This window comes from Phacochoerus africanus, chromosome 14 (assembly GCF_016906955.1).
Source record: "Phacochoerus africanus isolate WHEZ1 chromosome 14, ROS_Pafr_v1, whole genome shotgun sequence".
NCBI classification, from domain to species: Eukaryota; Metazoa; Chordata; class Mammalia; order Artiodactyla; family Suidae; genus Phacochoerus; species Phacochoerus africanus.
Genome location: NC_062557.1, coordinates 16,359,538 through 16,379,265, shown reverse-complemented (window position 1 = coordinate 16,379,265; position 19,728 = coordinate 16,359,538). Strand labels below are relative to the sequence as shown.

Here is a 19,728-nt window from a genome sequence, read left to right as displayed (position 1 = left end):
TATTTGCCTTGAAGTCAGTGTCCTGGCTCACATACAATCGGTGAATGTGATTTCTTTCCTCTAGTGCTGGGTGATCAGAGTGGGAGCCTTTTCCAGTGCAGAAAGCCTTCTGGCTGCCGCAGCTCCTGCGCCCTTTCACACTGCCCATTCCTCAGAAGACACTGTGAGGGGCAGGCCTGTTTTCTCCAACCTAGCACTTCCCCTTAGAGCCCCTAAGTACCCAGGAGGGCCTTGTTTTTAATCAGAGGTTGAAATGGAACCTCCCCCAGGGCGCACGGAGAGAGTCCCTTTGGGGCAGCGCCCCCCCTTCCGCAGGGCCGCATCCTGGTGGGGGTGGGGGCTCAGCCTTGATCCCAGGGCACCTCTAGTCCCTGGAGACGTCCAGCCAACCAGGTACGTGGAGGGGAAACGCTGTCCGCTGTCGATGGCGGCATATGTGGGTTTGGGGAGCAGGACCGTGGGGTTGGAGAGCGGCGGGGCGTGGGAGCTAGGCAACACCGGTGGGCACAGCCAACTCACTAACTGGGCGTCTCCGGGGAAGTTCGGGCGGGGTTTGCTGGCTCATGGGCTTTCTTCCTCTAAAATCCATCCTGGGCAGAGCAACCCCGCTTCTCACCCAAACTCGTGGAGACCAGGGATTAGGCGGACGCCGGGCTCTGGGAGGCGGGTCGGGGAAGCAATCAGCTCAGGCGGCGAGGGCCCTCCCACGCCGGTCCGCGACCCAGGGTGCCGGCCCACCCGCCTCGACTGGGGCCAGTTCCGCGGGGCGGGGGCCGGTCTTACGAAAACGGCGGCGGGGGTTCTGGGACTCCGGCCCGGGCCGGTCCGACTCCCCTCGCGTCGCAGCCACTCTGGCTGGAGAGCTTGCCTGCCCGCCCTCAGCCGCCCGGCGAGGCAGCGGCCTCCTCTGCCGGCGCGGGGTCCCCTGGTTAACCCCTGCCCGCCAACCCGGCCGCTGATTGGAGGAGGCGGGGCGCCGGGGCAGCGGGGACCCCCCCCCACACCTTCCTCTTCCCCTCCCCCTCCTCCCCCACTGTCGGCGCTTCCCCCACCCCCCCCCAGGACCCCCCCCGCCTCCCAGCCGTGCAAATCTCGCGAGGAAACACGCGGTTTCACTAGTGTGTTTACACCGATCACTACTAATCCGGACCGAACCGATCCGGATTAAGGGGCCGGAGGCGGGTCTTGGGCACCAGCGGTTCCGACCCCCCCGCCCTCCACGCCGCACCCGAGTGGCCCCTAGTCGAGCGGGCCCCCACCTCCCGACCGGACCTGGGCTCTTCTGCGCCTCCCTTGGCCTTTGTCCGGCGCCAGGAGGCCGGTCCCGCGCCCCCCGCGGCCTCCCGGGCCCGGGCCCGCGTCGGGCGCCTGGCTCTGTACGCGAGCCCGGGGATCTGCGGCCTCCGAGGCCCCCCTCCCCCGCCCGCCCTCTCGTGGAGCCCGGCGCCGGCGGCGGCTGCCCGGGCGGGGGGTTGCGGCGCTCAGGAGAGGCCCCGGCTCCGCCCCGGGCCTGCCCAGGGGGAGTGCAGAGCGGTCCGCAGCCGGGTCGGGTCGGGGCCCCTCCCGGGAGGAGCGTGGAGCGGCGGCGGCGGCGGCGGCAGGTGAGAGGCTGAGCCCCGGGCGGGGGAGGGCGCCGGGCCTGAGGCATTAACCGTCCGGGCGACCCCCTCGGCAGAGGAGGTTGCGGCCCAGGCCCACCCGAGGGCCGGTGCCGGGCCGCAGCTTCTCGGCGCGGAGGCGGGAGGGGCTTCCCGAGGGCTGCGGGTCGCCGAGGGGCCGGGCCGAAGATGGGGGAGGCCCAAGCGGCCCCGGCCTGGGAGTGGGGCCGGCGGCCGGCGGGAAGAGGGGGGCGCCCCGGCAGCTGGAGGCCCCGGCAGCCTCCCGGGCGCCCCCGAGAGCTGGCCCGCCCTCCCTCCGTGACAGGTGGGCCTGGAGTTGGGGAAAGTTTGGAGCCGGCGGGAGGCGAGGGGCGCCGGGACCAGGCCCCATCGGCCCTGCTTCTCGGCTGTGGGCTGCAGGGAGGATTCCAGTCCAAGGCCCCGCTGGAATGAGACAGTGTGGATCTTTCCTTAACATGAGTTGACATTAAATGGAATTACCGCTGGGGCGTCATTTTCCGGGCCAGGCCTGGGGATGGAGGTTTAGGAAATGTGCCGAGAGACCCTGGGGCTTGAGGGAGGCTTCAACCTCTGCCATTCCGGCCTCGATTAGGGCAGGGCGAGACTCGGAAGGCCACTTAGGGGAAACACTTTGAATCTCCTTTTTTTCTTTCCTTTTTCTTTTTGTTTTTCTTTTTAAAGATGCCTTTTTACGCTTCCGAAAATTTCCTTATTCTCTCTCTAATCTGCACTTGTTTGTGTGGGTGAAACTTTAATTTGCTACCCTTTTCATTCCCCTTTGCCCCAGGCTCTCAATCCAGGAAGGGAAATGAAACTGGAGGACTTTGTAGGGGTTGTTACTGGAAATTGTGGAGTTGTTAGATTGCAGAGGAGAATGTTGAATTCATGTTTTCAGGGAACTTTTCTATCATGCCAGTCATTCCAGTAGCTAATGATATGTTCGGAGGGGTTCTATGTAATGGTATATGCTCCTTTTCCACTTTTAACATTAGAAAGGTTTCCAATGGGTTCCGCAGGAGTTGATCTCTTGCAAACGATGGAGGTATTTGCTGAGAGTTAGCCTGTGCATTAATTGGTCATGGAAGGAGTTTAAAAATGGTGTCCTTCTGCCCCTCCCTGCTTGGAAGGAGTGCTAAAAGCAGATGTCTAGAGAAACCTACTGCTCCAGGGAGTGGCACATTTTGTAAAGGGATGGTTATGAAGCTACACTAATTTCCTGAGTGAATGCAGGTTATGGTTTTACCATGGGATCTCTATTAAATTTGGAATAATTAATTCCCTTTTTCATGAGCAACTGTGGGCTCCTCAGAGGAAGGAGGTATATAAAAGCGTTATTTGAAGTTATTTGTAGCTTCTGATTCATGCTGTATTATTTTGAAGTTATTATTAATGATTCATATTTTTAGGTTAAGAATTAGTTCCTGTGTGTTTGGGAAAAAAATATCTGAAAGTACTTACCTAAATTCAAAGATTGATAGAAGAAATTTTCTTTTATAAGCTGGTTCTTGCTCAACTCTTACAGCCATTCTGTGAAGGACTGGAGGGTTTTTTTTTTGCTGTTTAAATCAAATCTGAACTAGATAAAATAAGTGACCCTCAGAAGAGGACTTTTGAGCCACTTTACAACTTTAAATGTATTATTTAATATGCTCATTGTAGTTTTTCACTTGTATGTTATATTTACTGGTGGTTAACCTGACAACAAAATAGTGAGTTTTGTTATATCTAAAAATTGGTTCCTCATATTTTAACTTTTATGTTCTCACAGCCTACTTTTTCTTTTTCAGTAGAAATGATGGAAGAATTGCATAGCCTGGACCCCCGAAGGCAGGAATTATTAGAGGCCAGGTTTACTGGAGTTGGTGTTAGTAAGGTAAGTAAAACGATGGTAATGAACACTGATCATAGTCTCTTTTAAACACATTTAAAAACTTACGTGCAGTTTGGGTGGACCATACGGATACATTGAAGGGGAAAAGACTTGATTCATGGTTCCAGTGAACTTTTAAATCCTCCCAGTGGTTCCAGTCCGTTAGCAGTACATTTGAAGGTATCTCTGTGGGAGTATATGCTTTTCCCCTTCTCATATGGGAGAGGTTTCCCATGGGTCTGTTCCGAGGATACTAACAGGATATATCTAGATTCTATGCCACATTTTGTCAAAACTCCTTAGACATGCAGAAAAAAACTTAATGAAAAGGTATTGGTGTTGTTTTATTACACTGGATTTTTGAGGTAGTTATTTGTAGAGTTTTGAAAAATCTGTCTCTGCTAAATCTGTCAGTTCTCCAAATCTGCAGTTCAGTAGATCCTTCCTGGTTGCACCCCCAGACTGCTTCCTCTCTCTTCCTATTTTTCCTTCTTGTTCACTGTTTTTGTTCCAGGACCAAGATCAAGACCCCATTAATGGGTAGGTGTTGTGCAGCGTTAGGGCTTCCTCGTGTACCTGCTCCCTCACGCCTCTGGTCTCGTAGGATGGTTTTAGTACTAAATGTTAAACATATTTATGCTTTTAATACAATATGTAAAATATATTTATGGTGTTTTGTTTAAAGTCTCACTCATTTGGGCTTGAGACTCAATAATTTTTGACCTTTGACTACATGAGGTAACATTTCTTCCTGTGCTTTTTAAGAAATGTTACACCTCATGGTGACTTACTGTCGCACGTTTTTTGGTCAGTAGCTTGGAGAAGGTGTTCGTTAAGATTTAGCTGGAAAAGCTGGCTGCTTTGATGAGTCTCATAATTTTGGTGAATGAAATAGCTTGTTAGTTGTGAGTGCCTGCTTCGTACTAGGCATTGTTCAGGGCGTTAAGGATGACACCTTAGTACCATGCTTCCAAGCCCCCAGTGGAGAGAGAGCCAGCACTACAGACAAAAAGAGATGTATTGTGATAAGAGCTGTATTAGAGCTGTGAAAACTGCTATGAGAACATAGGATTTAGTACACATTTTGTAGTTCTTGGTTTCTTTGGCCTCTTTAATCAAATGACTGGCTTGTGGCATTTTGGAACACCTGTACTCCTGACCCTTGTTATGTATTATTGATGTAACATGTATAAATGTAAATTCTCTGATCTCGTTGATAAATAGTTTCAACTGTAAATGAGCAGTATATTTGAGTATTAAATTGATCTCTGATTCATGATTCAGTCAGTTACCTAATAATGACCTTTGTTATGTCTTTTAACTTGGGAATTCAGCAAAAGGCTGCTATCCAAATCTATCCAATCTGTGTTCAAATGGTCACTTAACTGAGTAAAAGTAAGTTTGTATTCAAATTGTATGCAGTTTGAACTCATTGGGCTTTGTTGTTAGGATGTTTTTCTTTACTGCTTTTAGGTTATGATAGCCATATCCAAGTATACTTTTCATGGGGTAGAGCATAAGTCTTGGGCATGAGTAGTAACCTTGTGAATTTTGCTGCCCAGGCCCACCTAAAATCATGTGACTACGGTTCCAGCAAACCTTATCTAATAGGAAGTTCTGCTTTAAATATATAGAAAGAAGTTCATTTATATCCAAGTGTCTTTAATACCATTAATTGTATTTTTGACATTTCCAGTCATGTTAAATATACTGATTATAATAAATATATTATTCATGGAATAGCAAGAGAGTGTTTTTACCCATAGCAAAGAAACTTGGGGAAAAAAGCAAGTAAATACCCTGTGACTTGCAGAGTTAGGAAGAGGAAAAAGAAAATCTCCATTTTGTAGGACTTCTTTTGCCTGCAAGCCATTGTACCTTTTAGACCACTGATTTGAAATAGGAGTGGGGAGGAGGCCGTGGTATAGGGAGAAGAGGTGCTTTTGGATAGACGGCTTCTAGCTTCGAATTCCTCATTATGGGTCATAATTTCCAATTGAAGATGTCATGGTGTTGATGACAGCTTTCAGTTTTGCAAAGATCATGAACGCTTACAGCCCTTGCTCCCAATGGGAGAGCAGAGTGACTTTCCTGTGATTAGTGCCATCTAGTGGGACTCATGCAGCCTCGTTGGGCTGTCTTTTGAGTTTCTCCTAGTCTCATAACATTTTCAGTACTTTTTGATGTCCATAGAAGGAAGAGAGTGCCACTGTGGATTCTTTCCTGGTGGACAAGAGAGTTTTAAGTAGCCGCAGTCTTTGAACTCCCTGGTTATTATGGATCTCTTGTCATGTTGCCTCAAATTTTTTGCACCTATAGATTACATATCCATCACAAAACTTAGGCTAAAAAAAAGAAAATGGCCAAGCCACCCATTTATTATTTATAGTAATTAAGTTATTTTTATTTATCTTTTTTTACAAGTTTAACATTTTCTTGAATATTGCATTTATAATTAGTTTTATATAATTTTGTCTTCAATATTTAATTTATAATAACTGCCAAACCAAAAGCATTCATTTTGTGCTTTGGGATGTACAATGTGATGTTGTTTAAGAGACTGATGTTTTCTGTCATTAGTAAATTGGTAATAGAGGAAAGTAATCTGAAGTACTGAGAAGTCTAGCTACCACTTTTTTAGGAGGACCTGTAAACAACCTCTTAGCTTTTTTTTCTTTTTTTTTTTTTTTGTCTTCTTAGGGCCACATCCATGGAGGTTCCCAGACTAGGGGTTGAATTGGAGCTGTAGCTGCTGGCCTACACCACAACCACAGCAACTCGGAATCCGAGCCCTGTCTGCAACCTACACTACAGCTCATGGCAATGCCCGATCCTTAACCCACTGAGCAAGGGCGGGGATCAAACCCGTGTCCTCATGGATACTAGTAGGGGTCATTAAGCACTGAGCCACAACGGGAACTCCAACCTCTTAGCATGTTTGAGGTGATGGGTTAATTGGGTTATGAAACTACTTTTTCATTTCTTGTTGGCCCAATATATGAGCTGTCTTTCTTTTTTTTTGTCTTTTTTTGTCTTTCTTTGTTATTTCTTGGGCCGCTCCCTCGGCATATGGAGGTTCCCAGGCTAGGGGTCCAATCGGAGCTGCAGCCACTGGCCTACGCCAGAGCCACAGCAACGCGGGATCTGAGCCGCGTCTGCAACCTACACCACAGCTCACGTCAACGCCGGATCGTTAACCCACTGAGCAAGGGCAGGGACCGAACCTGCAACCTCATGGTTCCTAGTCGGATTCGTTAACCACTGCGCCACGACGGGAACTCCTGTCTTTCTTTTTTGAGATCGCTTTCTTTAAAAATACTAGACAGGCATTGCTCTGAGGTGTGGTGTAGGTTGCAGGTGTGGCTCAGATCCCACATTGCTGTGGCTGTGGTGTAGGCTGGCAGCTGTAGCCCCCATTCGACCCCTAGCCTGGGAACCTTCATATGCCGCAGGTATTGCCAAAAGAAAAAGAAAGAAAGAAGAGAAAAGCACTACTAGATAATTCACTTCCAGTAATGTGAAATTGACTGTACCTTGTATTCATATGTTTTCAATGAGGACTAATGCAGTTTATATTCCTTACTCTGCTCCCTTTTGACAATTTGAATACAGATAGTCTTGTCTGTTTAATTCTGGAGACTGTGTAAAGTGGAATTCTACCTTTGCATGCATTTGTGCCTAGTCTAATGTTAATGCCGATATAGTAGCGAGTACTTATATAGTACTTTCTGTGTGTCAGATACTGTGCCAAGTACAGTAAAAACAATAAGTGAACTTTGGTCTTTCAAAATAGGGATACCAGTCTTTTTTGGGGGGAGGAGGATGCCTGCAGCATGTGGAAGTTCTCAGGCCAGGGATTAAACCCATGCCACAGCAATGACCTGAGCTGCTGCAGTGACAGTGCCAGATCCTTAACCTACTGTGCCACAAGGGAACTCCCAGGGACAGGTCTTTTTTGGTCTTTTTAGGGCCACACCTCTGGCATATGGACATTCCCAGGCTAGGGGTCCAATCAGAGCTGCAGCTGCTTCCATATGCCACAGCCGCAGCAAAGCCAGATCCTTAATCCACTGAGCGAGGTGAGATCAAACCTGCATCCTCATGGGTACTTGTCAGATTCTTAACGTGCTGAGCTACAAGAGAAACTTCCTACAAGTCTTGATAAACATTTCTTCTCTTATGAGGTATACTGACTCTTGCCCACTGCAGTCCTCCCACTCGTTGATTTATAGGCTTACCGTGGGTCACTTTATGATAACTTGCACTTGTGTTACAATAATTTAGTGTAAATCAACAACATATCATTGCAAAGTGAAAGAATGGTTGATTCTAGTTAACTGCCTTGGAAAGATTGAACATAAAGTGAGTAAATAAAGAGGTATTTATAAATTTCTAAAAAAATTTTCATAGGAGTTCCCTTGTGGGTCAGCGGGTTGAGGATTCAGCATTGTCACTGTTGTGGCTCTGGTCACTGCTGTGGTGTGGGTTTAGTCCTGGCCCTGGAACTTCCACATGCTGTGGGTGAGGCCAAAAAAATTTTCTTTTAATCTGGAGGAATTCTTCATTTAGATTCTAGGCAAGTACCTTTAAAGCTCTTGCTTCACTTTTGGAGAAATCGAAACTGGAAATTGTAGATGATACATTATGGGTGTGGTTTAAGACAGTGTGAAACTACAGTCAGTAGATCTGCAACTCTAAAGGCCTGTATCAAAAGATTGGCAACAGGAGTTCCCATCGTGGCGCGGTGGTTAACGAATCCGATTAGGAACCATGAGGTTGCAGGTTCAATCCCTGGCCTTGCTCAGTGGGTTAAGGATCCGGCGTTGCCGTGAGCTGTGGTGTAGGTTCCAGACGCAGCTTGGATCCCCTGTTGCTGTGGCTCTGGTGTAGGCCAGCGGCTATGGATCTGATTCGACCCCTAGCCTGGGAACCTCTATATGCCGCGGGATCGGCCCAAGAAATGGCAAAAAGACAAAAAAAAAAAAAAGATTGGCAACAGAATATACATTTATATGTTTTAAGTTCAAGGAAAACATTTAAGGTTGTTTTTTTTGTTTGTTTGTTTTTTTAGGGCCACACCTGTGGCGTATGGAAGTTGCCTGTCTACGGGTCGAATCAGAGCTGCAGCTGCCAACCTACACCACAGCTCACGGGATCACGAGGTCCTTAGCCCACTGAGTGGGGCCAGAGATCAAACCTACATCCTTAAGGATGCTAGTTGGATTTGTTACTGCTGAGCCATGATGGGAACTCCTAAGGTGTTGTTTTTTAAGATTCCCCACTATCACTTATTGTTTAATGTCATTGGTTTTGGTTGTATTGAATAAAAAGGATTATGCAGTATGTTGATGGGATTGAAAAGAAGAGCAAAATGAGAAACCATGAAAAGTGAGATTTTATCTGTTTAGGCACAATAAGAACCTTCATTTCATAGTGCCTGAAGCAAGGCCATTGGAGTTTTTGTTGTAGTTGTTGTTGGTAATGCTTTTTGGCCGTGCCCATGGGCCACGCCATGTGGAACTTTTAGGCCGGGGATCGAACCCTCATCCTCATGGATACTAGTCGGATTGTTTCCACTTCACCACAATGGCAACTCCCAAGGCAATGTAATTTTATGCAGTACCGAATGTATTTTTGATACCTTCTTAAAGAAAAACTTCTCTTTTCCGACCTTTTATAAATTTGTGAGTCTGATACATGATCATTTTATTTTTATTTTTTATTAATTCATTAATTTATTTATTTTGCTTTTTAGGGTCCCATGTGCAGCATATGGAAGCTCCCAGGCTAGGGTTCAAATTGGGGAGCCATAGCTGCTGGCCTGCACCACAGCAGTGCCAGATCCGAGCCACATCTGTGACCTACCCTTACACTGGAGCTCACAGTAATGCCGGATCCTTAACTCACTGAGGGAGGCCAGGGATGAAACCCTCATCCTCATGGCTACTAGTCAGGTTTGTTGCTGCTGAGCCACAAAAGGAACTCCTGATAAATGATCATTTTATTTTTGTCATGTTTTTGGTTTTGTTCTTGTCTTTTGTCTTTTTAGGGCTACACCTGCGGCATATGGAGGTTCCCAGGCTAGGGGTCAAATAGTGACTAGATGTAGTTCCCAATGCTGTACAGCAGAATCTCATTGCCTATCCATTCCAAATGCAATAGTTTACATCTATTAACCCCAAAGTCCCAGTCCACCCCACTCCCTCCCCACCCCCCTTGGCAACCAAAAGTCTGTTCTCCAAGTCCATGAGTTCTCTTCTGTGGAAAGGTTCATTTGTGCCATATATTAGATTCCAACTATAAGTGATATCATATGGTATGTCTTTCTCTTTCTGACTTACTCCACTTAGTATGAGAGTCTCTGGTTCCATCCACGTTGCTGTAAATGGCATTAATTTGTTCTTTTTTTATGGCTGAGTAGCATTCCATTGTGTGTGTGTATATATATGCACAACTTGTTTGTTTGTTTGTCTTTTTGCTCTTTTCTAGGGCTGCTCCCATGGCATATGGAGATTTCCAGGCTAGGGGTCTAATCGGAGCTGTAGCCACCGGCCTACACCAGAGCCACAGCAACGCAGGATCCGAGCCTCGTCTGCGACCTACACCACAGCTCATGGCAACGCCGGATCGTCAACCCGATGAGCAAGGCCAGGGATGGAACCCACAACCTCATGGTTCCTAGTCGGATTCACTAACCACTGAGCCACGACGGGAACTCATCACCACATCTTCTTAATCCATTCATCTGGCAGTGGACATTTAGGTTGTTTCCATGTCTTGGCTATTGTGAATAGTGCTGCCATGAACATGTGGGTGCATGTATCTTTTTCAAGGAAAGTTTTGTCCAGATATATGCTCAAGAGTGGGATTGCTGGTAGTTCTATATTTAGTTTTCTGAGGTACCTCCATACTGTTTTCCATAGTGGTTGTACCAACTTACATTCCCAACAGCAGTGTAGGAGGGTTCATTTTCTCCTCACCCTCTCTAGCATTTGTTATTTGTTGACTTGTTAATGATGGCCATTCTGGCAGTGGACATTTAGGTTGTTTCCATGTTTTGGTGTGAAGTGATACCTCATAGTTTTGATTTGCATTTCTCTAATAATTAGTGATATTGAGCATTTTTTTCTTTTTTTATCACCCAATGAATTTTATTACATTTATAGTTGTATAGCGAGCCTTTTTTTCATTTGTTGGCCATCTGCATATGTTCTTTGGAGAAATGTCTATTCAGGTCTCCTGGCTATTTTTCAGTTGTGTTGTTGGGTTTTTTTTGTTGTTGTCGAGTTATATTTGTATTTACTTGTATATGTGTACATATGTATATATTTTGTTAGTAGAATTTATTTTTTAGATTTACAGAAAATTTAGCAGTTAGTACAGAGAGTCCTCATATACTCCTGTCCCATCCCTCAGGTTTTCCCCTGTTATTAACATCTTCTATTTTGTGTGGTAGATTTGTAACAATTGATGAACCAATAATGATACATTATTATTAACAAAGTCCATAGTTTAACATTTACTCTTGGCCTTCCAGTTGTGGCACAGCAGAAACTAGGAACCATGAGGTTGCAGGTTTGACTTCTGGCCTCTCAGTGGGTTAAGGATCCAGTGCTCCGTGAGCTATGGTGTAGGTCACAGGCACGGCTTGAATCATGCATTACTGTGGCTGTGGTGTAGGCTGACAGCTGTAGCTCTGATTTGACTCCTATCCTGGGAACCTCTATATGCTGCGGGTATGACCGTAAAAAGCGGAAAAAAAAAAAAAAAAAAAGAGTTCCCATCGTGGCTTAGTGGTTAACAAATCCGACTAGGAACCATGAGGTTGCGGGTTCGATCCCTGCCCTTGCTCAGTGGGTTAAGGATCCCGCATTGCCATGAGCTGTGGTGTAGGTCACAGACGCAGCTGGTTCCCACGTTGCTGTGGTGTAGGCCGGCGGCTACAGCTCCAATTTGACCCCCTAGCCTGGGAGCCTCTACATGCCGTGGGTGCGGTCCTAAAAAGACAAAAAAAAAAAAAAAAAGAAAGAAAATTTACTCTGTGTTATACAGTTCTGTGGGTTTTGATAAATCAAAAAAGTCATGTATTCACCATATGAATATATATTTTTATTTTTAAGAGTGCCCAGATCATTATTGAATCTGTTTTATACAGTTATGTTTATTTAGCCTAATCTACATGTTTACCTCTTTATTTGTTCTTCATTCCTTTTCACATCTGTGACTTATCTGGAATACTTTTTATTTTGCCTGAAATACAGTCTTTGGAATTTCCCTAGAATGGGTCTACCAGTTACTGTCTAGTTTTGGTTTTACTCTTTTTGTTCCACGGACAGGGATCAAACCCTCAACACAGTAGCAACCCTCGCCACAGCAGTGACAACACCAGATCCTTAACCCATTGCACCACCAGGGAACTCCTGGTTTTATTCTTTTTATTTTTTGTCTTTTAAGGCCCATACTATATTCCATAGAATATTCCATATATTCCATATATTCCATAGAATATGGAAGTTCCCAGGCTAGGGTATAATTGGAGCTGCAGCTGCTGGCCTAGGCCACAGCTCACAGCAATGTTGGATCCTTAACCCACTGAGCGAGGTCAGGGATCGATCCTATATCCTCACGGATACTAGGTGGATTCATTTCTGCTGTGCCACAATGGGAACGCCTCCCTGGTTTTATTCTTTAAAGGTGTTTTTTTTTTTTGCTAGGTTTAAAATTCTAGGTTGGTTATTATTTTTTTTCCATACATTGTTTACTGTTCTCCACTTCCATTATGCCCTTTTTATTTTTATTCTTATTGCCATTCTGTTGAAAGTATCTTTTCTTTGCCCACTTTTGAGATTTTTTTTCTGTCTCTGATGTTCTGTGCTGTATGTATGTGAGAATGAGAGATACACATAGATTGGATTATTTTTTTTCTTTATTATTTTCCTGATCTTTATTTATATCTGAATATTTTGAGGGAACCTAAGCATACACTTAAAAAAATTGATTTTAGTTTTTAGAGCAGTTTCAGCCCCACAGAAAAATTGAGTGGAAGGTACAGAGATTTCCCATATACCTCCTGCCCATGCATATATTTAGCTTCCCCTGTTATCAACAGACTGCACCAGAGTGGTATATTTGTTACAGTAACGAACCTACGTTAACACATTATCACCCAAAGTGCATAGTTTACATTAGGGTTCACTATATTTTTTTAGGGCTGCACCTGTGGCATATGGAGGTTCCCAGGCTAGGGGTCTAATCGGAGCTGTAGCTGCTGGCCTACACCACAGCCACAGCAATGCCAGATATGAGCCACGTCTTCAACCTACACCACAGCTCATGGCAATGCTGGATCCTTAACCCACTGAGCGAGGCCAACCATCGAACCCGAAACCTCATGGTTCCTAGTTGGATTCATTAACCACTGAGCCACTACAGGAACTCCTCTTCTTGCATGTCTTTATTTTCTCTTTAGATTTTCTCATCTGCATAATTCTATCCATTGAGTTTTCATGAGGAATGATTTATTTCTAGGTGGTTCTTACTGATAGTGTGGCCCTGTGCTCTTTATTTAAAGTACAGGTGGATTCCCTAAAGTCCCCTCATTGGGCTTTTATTTTCTTCTCTCTTCACACACCCAGGCCTCCTAAAGTACAGAGAGCTCAATTTCAAAGTTTTTTCTTTAGAATAAAATGAGCAAATGCCCTCAAATAGAAATAGTATTTTTTGAATGCTGATCTTACCTTTCTGAATTTTGTCTTCTCATGGATTTTGGAGCAGTAATGGCTTCTCTTGTTCATAGTCAGTAATATAAAATTATTTAAAACTTATAAAGTGTGTATGAACTCTTGTGCCATAGTGGGTCAGGAATCCATATCCAGATTTCTCCACTTCTCTTCTGCTTCCTTCCTTCCTGTATGTGGTCTGTATTGGCACTGTCATTAAACTTGGCTGTTAGTCATTTATGTTATTTCTTTTTCTTTCTTTCTTTTTTTGCCTGTGCTCATGGCATGCAGAAATTCCCCAGGGTCAGGGATCAAATCTGCACCATAGCAGTGACCCAAGCCACAGCTGTGACAGTGCTAGGTCCTTAACCTGTTGAGCCACCAGGGAACTCCCCATTTATGTTATTTCTTATTTTCTGTTTTCATTTAGTTAAATAAAGATTAAATTGAAATACTTACTTTTTTTTTTTCCCCTTTTTAGGGCCGCACTTGCGGCATATGGAGGTTCCCAGGCAGAGGGTTGAATCAGAGCTGTAGCTGTTGGCCTACACCACAGCTCACGGCAACGCTGGATCCTTAACCACTGAGCAAGGTCAAGGATCGAACCTGCATCCTCATGGATTCTAGTCAGATTTGTTAACTGCTGAGCCAAGATAGGAACTCCTGAAGTATGTCTTTAAAAAATATCCTCATGGATACTAGTTGGGTTCTTTTTTTTTTTTTTTTTTTTTTTACTAGTTGGGTTCTTAACCCCACTGCACCACAACAGGAACTCCCTATCAATGATTTGTTTCAAACTTGAGTCAAGAGATGATTTGGGTTGGTCAGTTCTTCCTTTTTACCTTATCTAGGTCTCAAATTGCTAGGTCTCTCTTGGTGGTAGGTTTTCCTGGAGTATTAGGTGACTTTGGCCTGCAGAAGGGTTAATCTTTCCATCTTTCTGTTGTTTTTGGTTCATTTGAGGGTAGCCTTTGGCTTAGTGTGGGGCCACAGAGTTTCTGTTATAGGGTCATTTGTCCTAGCACCTGCTTGCTCACTGGTCAGCTTTTTTTGTCTTTATAGAGACTTTAATGGGGGATCTTGTTTCGTAATTTGGACTCTTACTGTCTATCTACCCCAGAAAGACTCCTTTGGGAGCTCCTGTCATGCCCCAGAAAGACTCCTTTGGGAGCTCCCGTCATGGCTCAGTGGTTAACGAATCCAACTAGGAACCATGAGGTTGCAGGTTTCATCCCTGGCCTTGCTCAGTGGGTTAAGGATCCGGCATTGCCATAAGCTGTGGTGTAGGTTGCAGATGGGGCTCGGATCCCGCGTTGCTGTGGCTGTGGCGTAGGCTGGCCGCCACAGCTCCAATTTGACCCCTAGCCTGGGAACCTCCATATGTTGCGGGAGTAGCCCAAGAGCAGCAGCAAAAAGACAAAAAAAGAAAGAAAGAAAGAAACACTCCTTTATAGATTAGAGCAGTCTGAAGGATCTGGAGTAAAAAGCTCTCTCATTTGGTTGATTGGTTTTGCCTATTTTCTGAGGTCATCATGATGAAGTCAGGCTCTTTGCTTTCTTCCTGCTTCTCAGACAGTTTTCTCTAGTTTTATAGACTCTTACCTTTGCTGTTTAACAATAGACCATAGTTATACTGCATTAGTTATCAGGTATAAGAAGTGTCATTCCCCTCACAGATACACCTTGTGCTGAGGAATGTTCAGAGTCACTGCTCTGAGAATTTTGGTTGTTTTTGATAATTTTAGAAATTTAATTGGTAATTTCTTATGCAATTTAGGATATAGAATTAAGAGTGGGGTTTCATTATACTCATACCTTACTCTTTTAACTTACCCCCCCTTTTGAAAAACTGCGTATACTGCAAAGTATATTGAAATAGGATTAATCTAATTTTGGTCCTAGTACCTTCTAAGAAGTTAAAAGACTAATCGTATGACTTGAAAGTCAGTTCAATTCTGGGTACTTCCAGTTTAAAAAAATTATTTTTGATCTGCACTGAAAGAGGGAGCTGTATTTGAGATAGGAGAAAACAAAACTAAAAATTCATTTAGGTATTAGTACTATCAAAGAATAAATGGTGGCATTAAAATGCAAAACGCAGAGTTCCTGTCATGGCTCAGTGGTAACAAACCTGACTAGGTTTCCATGAAGATGCAGGTTCGATCCCTGGCCTCGCTCAGTGGGTTAAAGGATCTGGTGTTGCTGTGGCTGTTGGATGGCAGCTATAGCTCCAATTTGACCACTCGCCTGGGAACTTCCACATGCCTCGGGTGCAGCCATTAACCCCCCCCCCCCAAAAAAAAGACCAAATAAAATGCAAAACCTTCAGAAACAAAAGCTAGAACAAAATCTTGCAAAAGTTCTTTCCTTATTAACTCCTTCATCATGTGTATACAGGCTTCTGGGATTTGGGGTTGCAGATACCAAAGGAGCAAGTTAAGTACTTTGCTTGACTATGCCCTGAACACAGCAGCAAGGAAAATAGAGGTGGAGTGTTTTTCTAAAAGTGTTCTTAATAAAAGGATGATATCTATTTCCTAATCCTAACTAGGTGAGGGAAATAAAATTTACCGTTCTAACCATTTTTCAGTGTATTCACACTCACTTTGTTGTGCAGCCATCATCACCATCCCTCTCAAGACTTCATCTTGCAAAAATTAAACTGTACTCATTAAATAAAAACTCCCCATTTACTCCTCTCCTCAGTCCCTGGCAACCACGATTCTACTTTCTATTTCCATGAATTTGACTACTCTAAAAATCTCATATAAGTGGACTCATACAGTTTGTCTCTGTGACTGGCTTATTTCATTTAGCATAATATCCTCAAGGTTCATCCATAGTGTAGTATGTATCAGAATTACCTTCCTTCTTAAGCCTGAACAATATTCCATTATATGTACCACATTTTATTTATCCATGTATTTGTCAGTGAACACTTGGGTTGCTTTTATGTTTTGGACCCTTTGAATAATGCTGCTATGAACATGGGTGTACAAATATCTGTTCATATCCCTGCTTTCAGTCCTTTCAGGTATGTATGCAGAAGAGAAATGATGGGATCATTTTAAACTTCACTCTTGTTAAAGCTTGACCTCCTCTCATCCCATATTGTTGACAAAGCAGAGCCAGAAAATGGTGATTCTTTTTCTCTTAGTTCATGTTTAGTAAAAGCCTTAGAAGTTTTAAAAATTTTGTTAGCATTGGTGTTCTCTTGTGGCACATGAGGTTGAGGATTCAGCATTGTCACTGCAGTGGCTTGAGTCGCTGCTGTGGTGCAGGTTTGGGCCAGGCGAGTGCAGCAAAAAAACCCCCAAAGTTGTTAGCATCTATGGGAGAACTAGTAATAACAGTCAAATTGCAGGGTTTTTTTTTTAAGGCTGCATCCAGAGCATATGGAAGTTCCCGAGCAAGAGGTTGAATGAGAGCTGCAGCTGCCAGCCTATGCCACAGTCACAGCCACAGCCATAGCCACAGCCACAGCCATAGCCACAGCCGTGTCAGACCTGAGCTGCATCTGTGACCTACCCCAAAGCTTGTGGCAACACTGAATCCTTAACCTACTGAGCTAGGTCAGGGATCAAATCCACATCCTCATGGACACTGGATGGGTTCTTAACCTGCTAGACCACAACGGGAATTCTAAATTTCAGTTATTTTTGCAGATAGCATTATTGGTCCAGAAGTCGAAGGACTAAGCCATTATGTAACTTGGTGAGTTAGATAGGTCAGCCTTTTATTTTAACCAAAACACAGTTTATTACTTTTTAATTAAAGTGTAGTTGATTCACAGTGTTGTGCCAATCCAAATCATAGCTTAATTTATTTATTTATTTATTTTTTGGTCTTTTTTTTTTTTTTTTTTTTTGCTATTTCTTGGGCCGCTCCTGCGGCATATGGAGGTTCCCAGGCTAGGGGTTGAATCGGAGCTGTAGCTGCCGGCCCACGCCAGAGCCACAGCAACGCAGGATCCGAGCCGTGTCTGCAACCTACACCACAGCTCACGGCAACGCCGGATCCTTAACCCACTGAGCAAGGGCAGGGACCGAACCCGCAACCTCATGGTTCCTAGTCGGATTCGTTAACCATTGCGCCACGACGGGAACTCCCATAGCTTAATTTAAAATGATAATAGCAAGTGGCTATCCAAATTTGCTGTACTAGAATTTTGTTTTAAATATGAAGACTTAATGTTGCCTGCATAAAGATAATAAGGTGATAGTGTCTGTTGTAATGGATGTGACGCATATGACTGATAATTTTGTTTTTATAAAGATTAAATATGTGACTTTTATCAAATAAACTGCTGCCAGAATTGGTGTTAATTTAATTAATGTTTTGTCTGACTCCTGAGGAATACTAAGGATTAATCTTAGAATTAAAATGTAATCTGAAGAGCCAGCTGATTTCAGGAGGTGCCTCTAGTTCAGGATATATCATATTATATTAATTCACTTTATCAGCCAGATTTAATGTTCACATTTGGCAGAAGCTACTAGCACCTAACCAAAACTGACTTGACCAATTTCCATTGTATTAACAATTGACTAGTTAGAATCAAGGCACGAAAATATTCCATCAGTTTCGTAAGAACAGCTGTTTGATGTGCTTGTGTGATTGTTTGAATAAGATGAAGGAAAGAGACGTAATAGCTGTATTGAAATTTTAGTGCCTAAATTTTTCAGCAGTTGAGTGCAGGTAACTTTATTGAGTCAGTGCAGGTATACAGTGTAGGTATTACAGAAAATAAAATAAATAAAAATAAAAAAATCAACCAGGTGCACTGCATACTCTTCAGGCACTTATAATTAGGCAGGCATGGACTCAGGTGTCTATGGCACATAGCTGAAGATGGACATGGAGGTGTGAAGGTATTATTAGTCTAAAAGAAAGGGGTGCAAATACACATGTATGTGAAGGTATTCTGAGCCTAAAAGGAGAGAGCATAATTAATATGCTCAGAGGTTGGACTGTGTGGGGAAGGATGAGACTTTGTTTCTCAGAAAGATCCCTGTAGCTAAACAATCTAAGAAAAATTCTGATAAAATATTATTATGAATAAGTCACAAAATGATGGCAAAGAATAGCTTGATTTTGAAGGCTAGCAAAACTGCTTGGGGTCTAAGGCACAGAGAATTTTTTTGTTTTGTTTTGAAGAATTGATTTTGGGAGTTATCTTGTGGCCCAGCAGGTTAAGGATCTGGCATTGTCACTGAAGTGGCTTGGGTCTGGTTGAATCCTTGGCCTGGGAACTTCCACATGCCGGAGGTGCAGCCAAAAGAAAAAAAGAATTAATTTTGATTTGATATTATATTCATGTAGTACAAAATTCAAAAGATTTCAAAAATAGGAGCTCCCATCGTGGCTCGGTGGTTAACAAATCTGACTAGGAACCATTAGGTGGCGGGTTCGATCCCTGGCCTCCCTCAGTGGATTAAGGATCCGGCTTTGCTGTGAGCTGTGGTGTAGGTCGTAGACACGGCTCGGATCCCGCATTGCTGTGGCTCTGGTGTGGGCTGGCGGCTGCAGCTCTGATTAGACCCCTAGCCTGCGAACCTCCATATGCCGTGGGTGCGGCCCTAAAAAGCCAAAAAAAAAAAAGATTTCAAAAATATACAATGAAACCTCTCTTCTATGCTTTTATCCGTCTGGTTTCCTTCCCTGGAGACAACTATTAGCAGTTTCTTGTGTTTTATTTATGTGTATGTGCGTATCTCATATATATCACATATGATATATGTAGTATGTATGTGTGTGTATGTGCAGCTGAAACAGGCCTGGGTCTGCTCTGGGATCCAGGGAAATTCACTCCCCTTCCTGGCCTGTTTCCCAGTGCCCCTGTGGGAGTGTTGAAATTAAATAAAATTCAGACATCATCTCCTCTGGCAAAAAATTTTTTTTTAATACAGAGACAAGTATTTTATATACATTATTGTGTATTTTGCTTTTCATGTTTAAAATTTTTTTTTTGGTTGGTGGGGCTATACCCATGGCATATGGAAGTTCCCCGAGCCAGGGATCAAATCTGAGCTGCAGCTGTGACCTATGCCACAGCTGCAATAATGCTGGATCCTTAACCCACTGGGCTGCTGTGGGGATCAAACCCTCACTGCCACAGAACCATCAGATCTTTTTTTTTTTTTTTTAATTTTATTTATTTATTTATTTATTGTCTTTTTGCCATTTCTTGGGCTGCTCCTGCAGCATATGGAGGTTCCCAGGTTAGGGGTCAAATCGGAGCTGTATCCTCCGGCCTACGCCAGAACCACAGCAACACAGGATCCGAGCCGTGTCTGCATCCTACACCACAGCTCACGGCAACGCCGGATCGTTAACCCACTGAGCAAGGGCAGGGACCGAAACTGCAACCTCATGGTTCCTAGTTGGATTCGTGAACCACTGCGCCACGACGGGAACTCCAGAACCATCAGATCTTAACCCGCTGTGCCACAGCAGGAACTCCTAAAATATTTTAGAAATTATTTTATTTTGGTACATATAGAACTTCTTTCTGCTTTCC

The 19,728-nt window shown here is 44.0% G+C and overlaps 1 protein-coding gene across 6 annotated transcripts in view; it reads left to right on the top strand.

Moving 5' to 3' along the window:
- The first annotated feature begins 372 nt into the window (after positions 1-372).
- Positions 373-19,728, top strand: part of TLK2 (tousled like kinase 2) — a 128,213-nt gene continuing 108,857 nt past the window's right edge. For 3 of the 6 annotated variants that reach the window (XM_047759218.1, XM_047759220.1, XM_047759217.1), the window contains exons 1-2: positions 1,616-1,923; positions 3,410-3,492. In XM_047759218.1, the coding sequence (XP_047615174.1) occupies positions 1,788-1,923; positions 3,410-3,492 (219 nt within the window). In that variant the 5' untranslated portion in view covers positions 1,616-1,787. The other 3 variants (XM_047759219.1, XM_047759222.1, XM_047759221.1) reach the window with 3 other exon arrangements.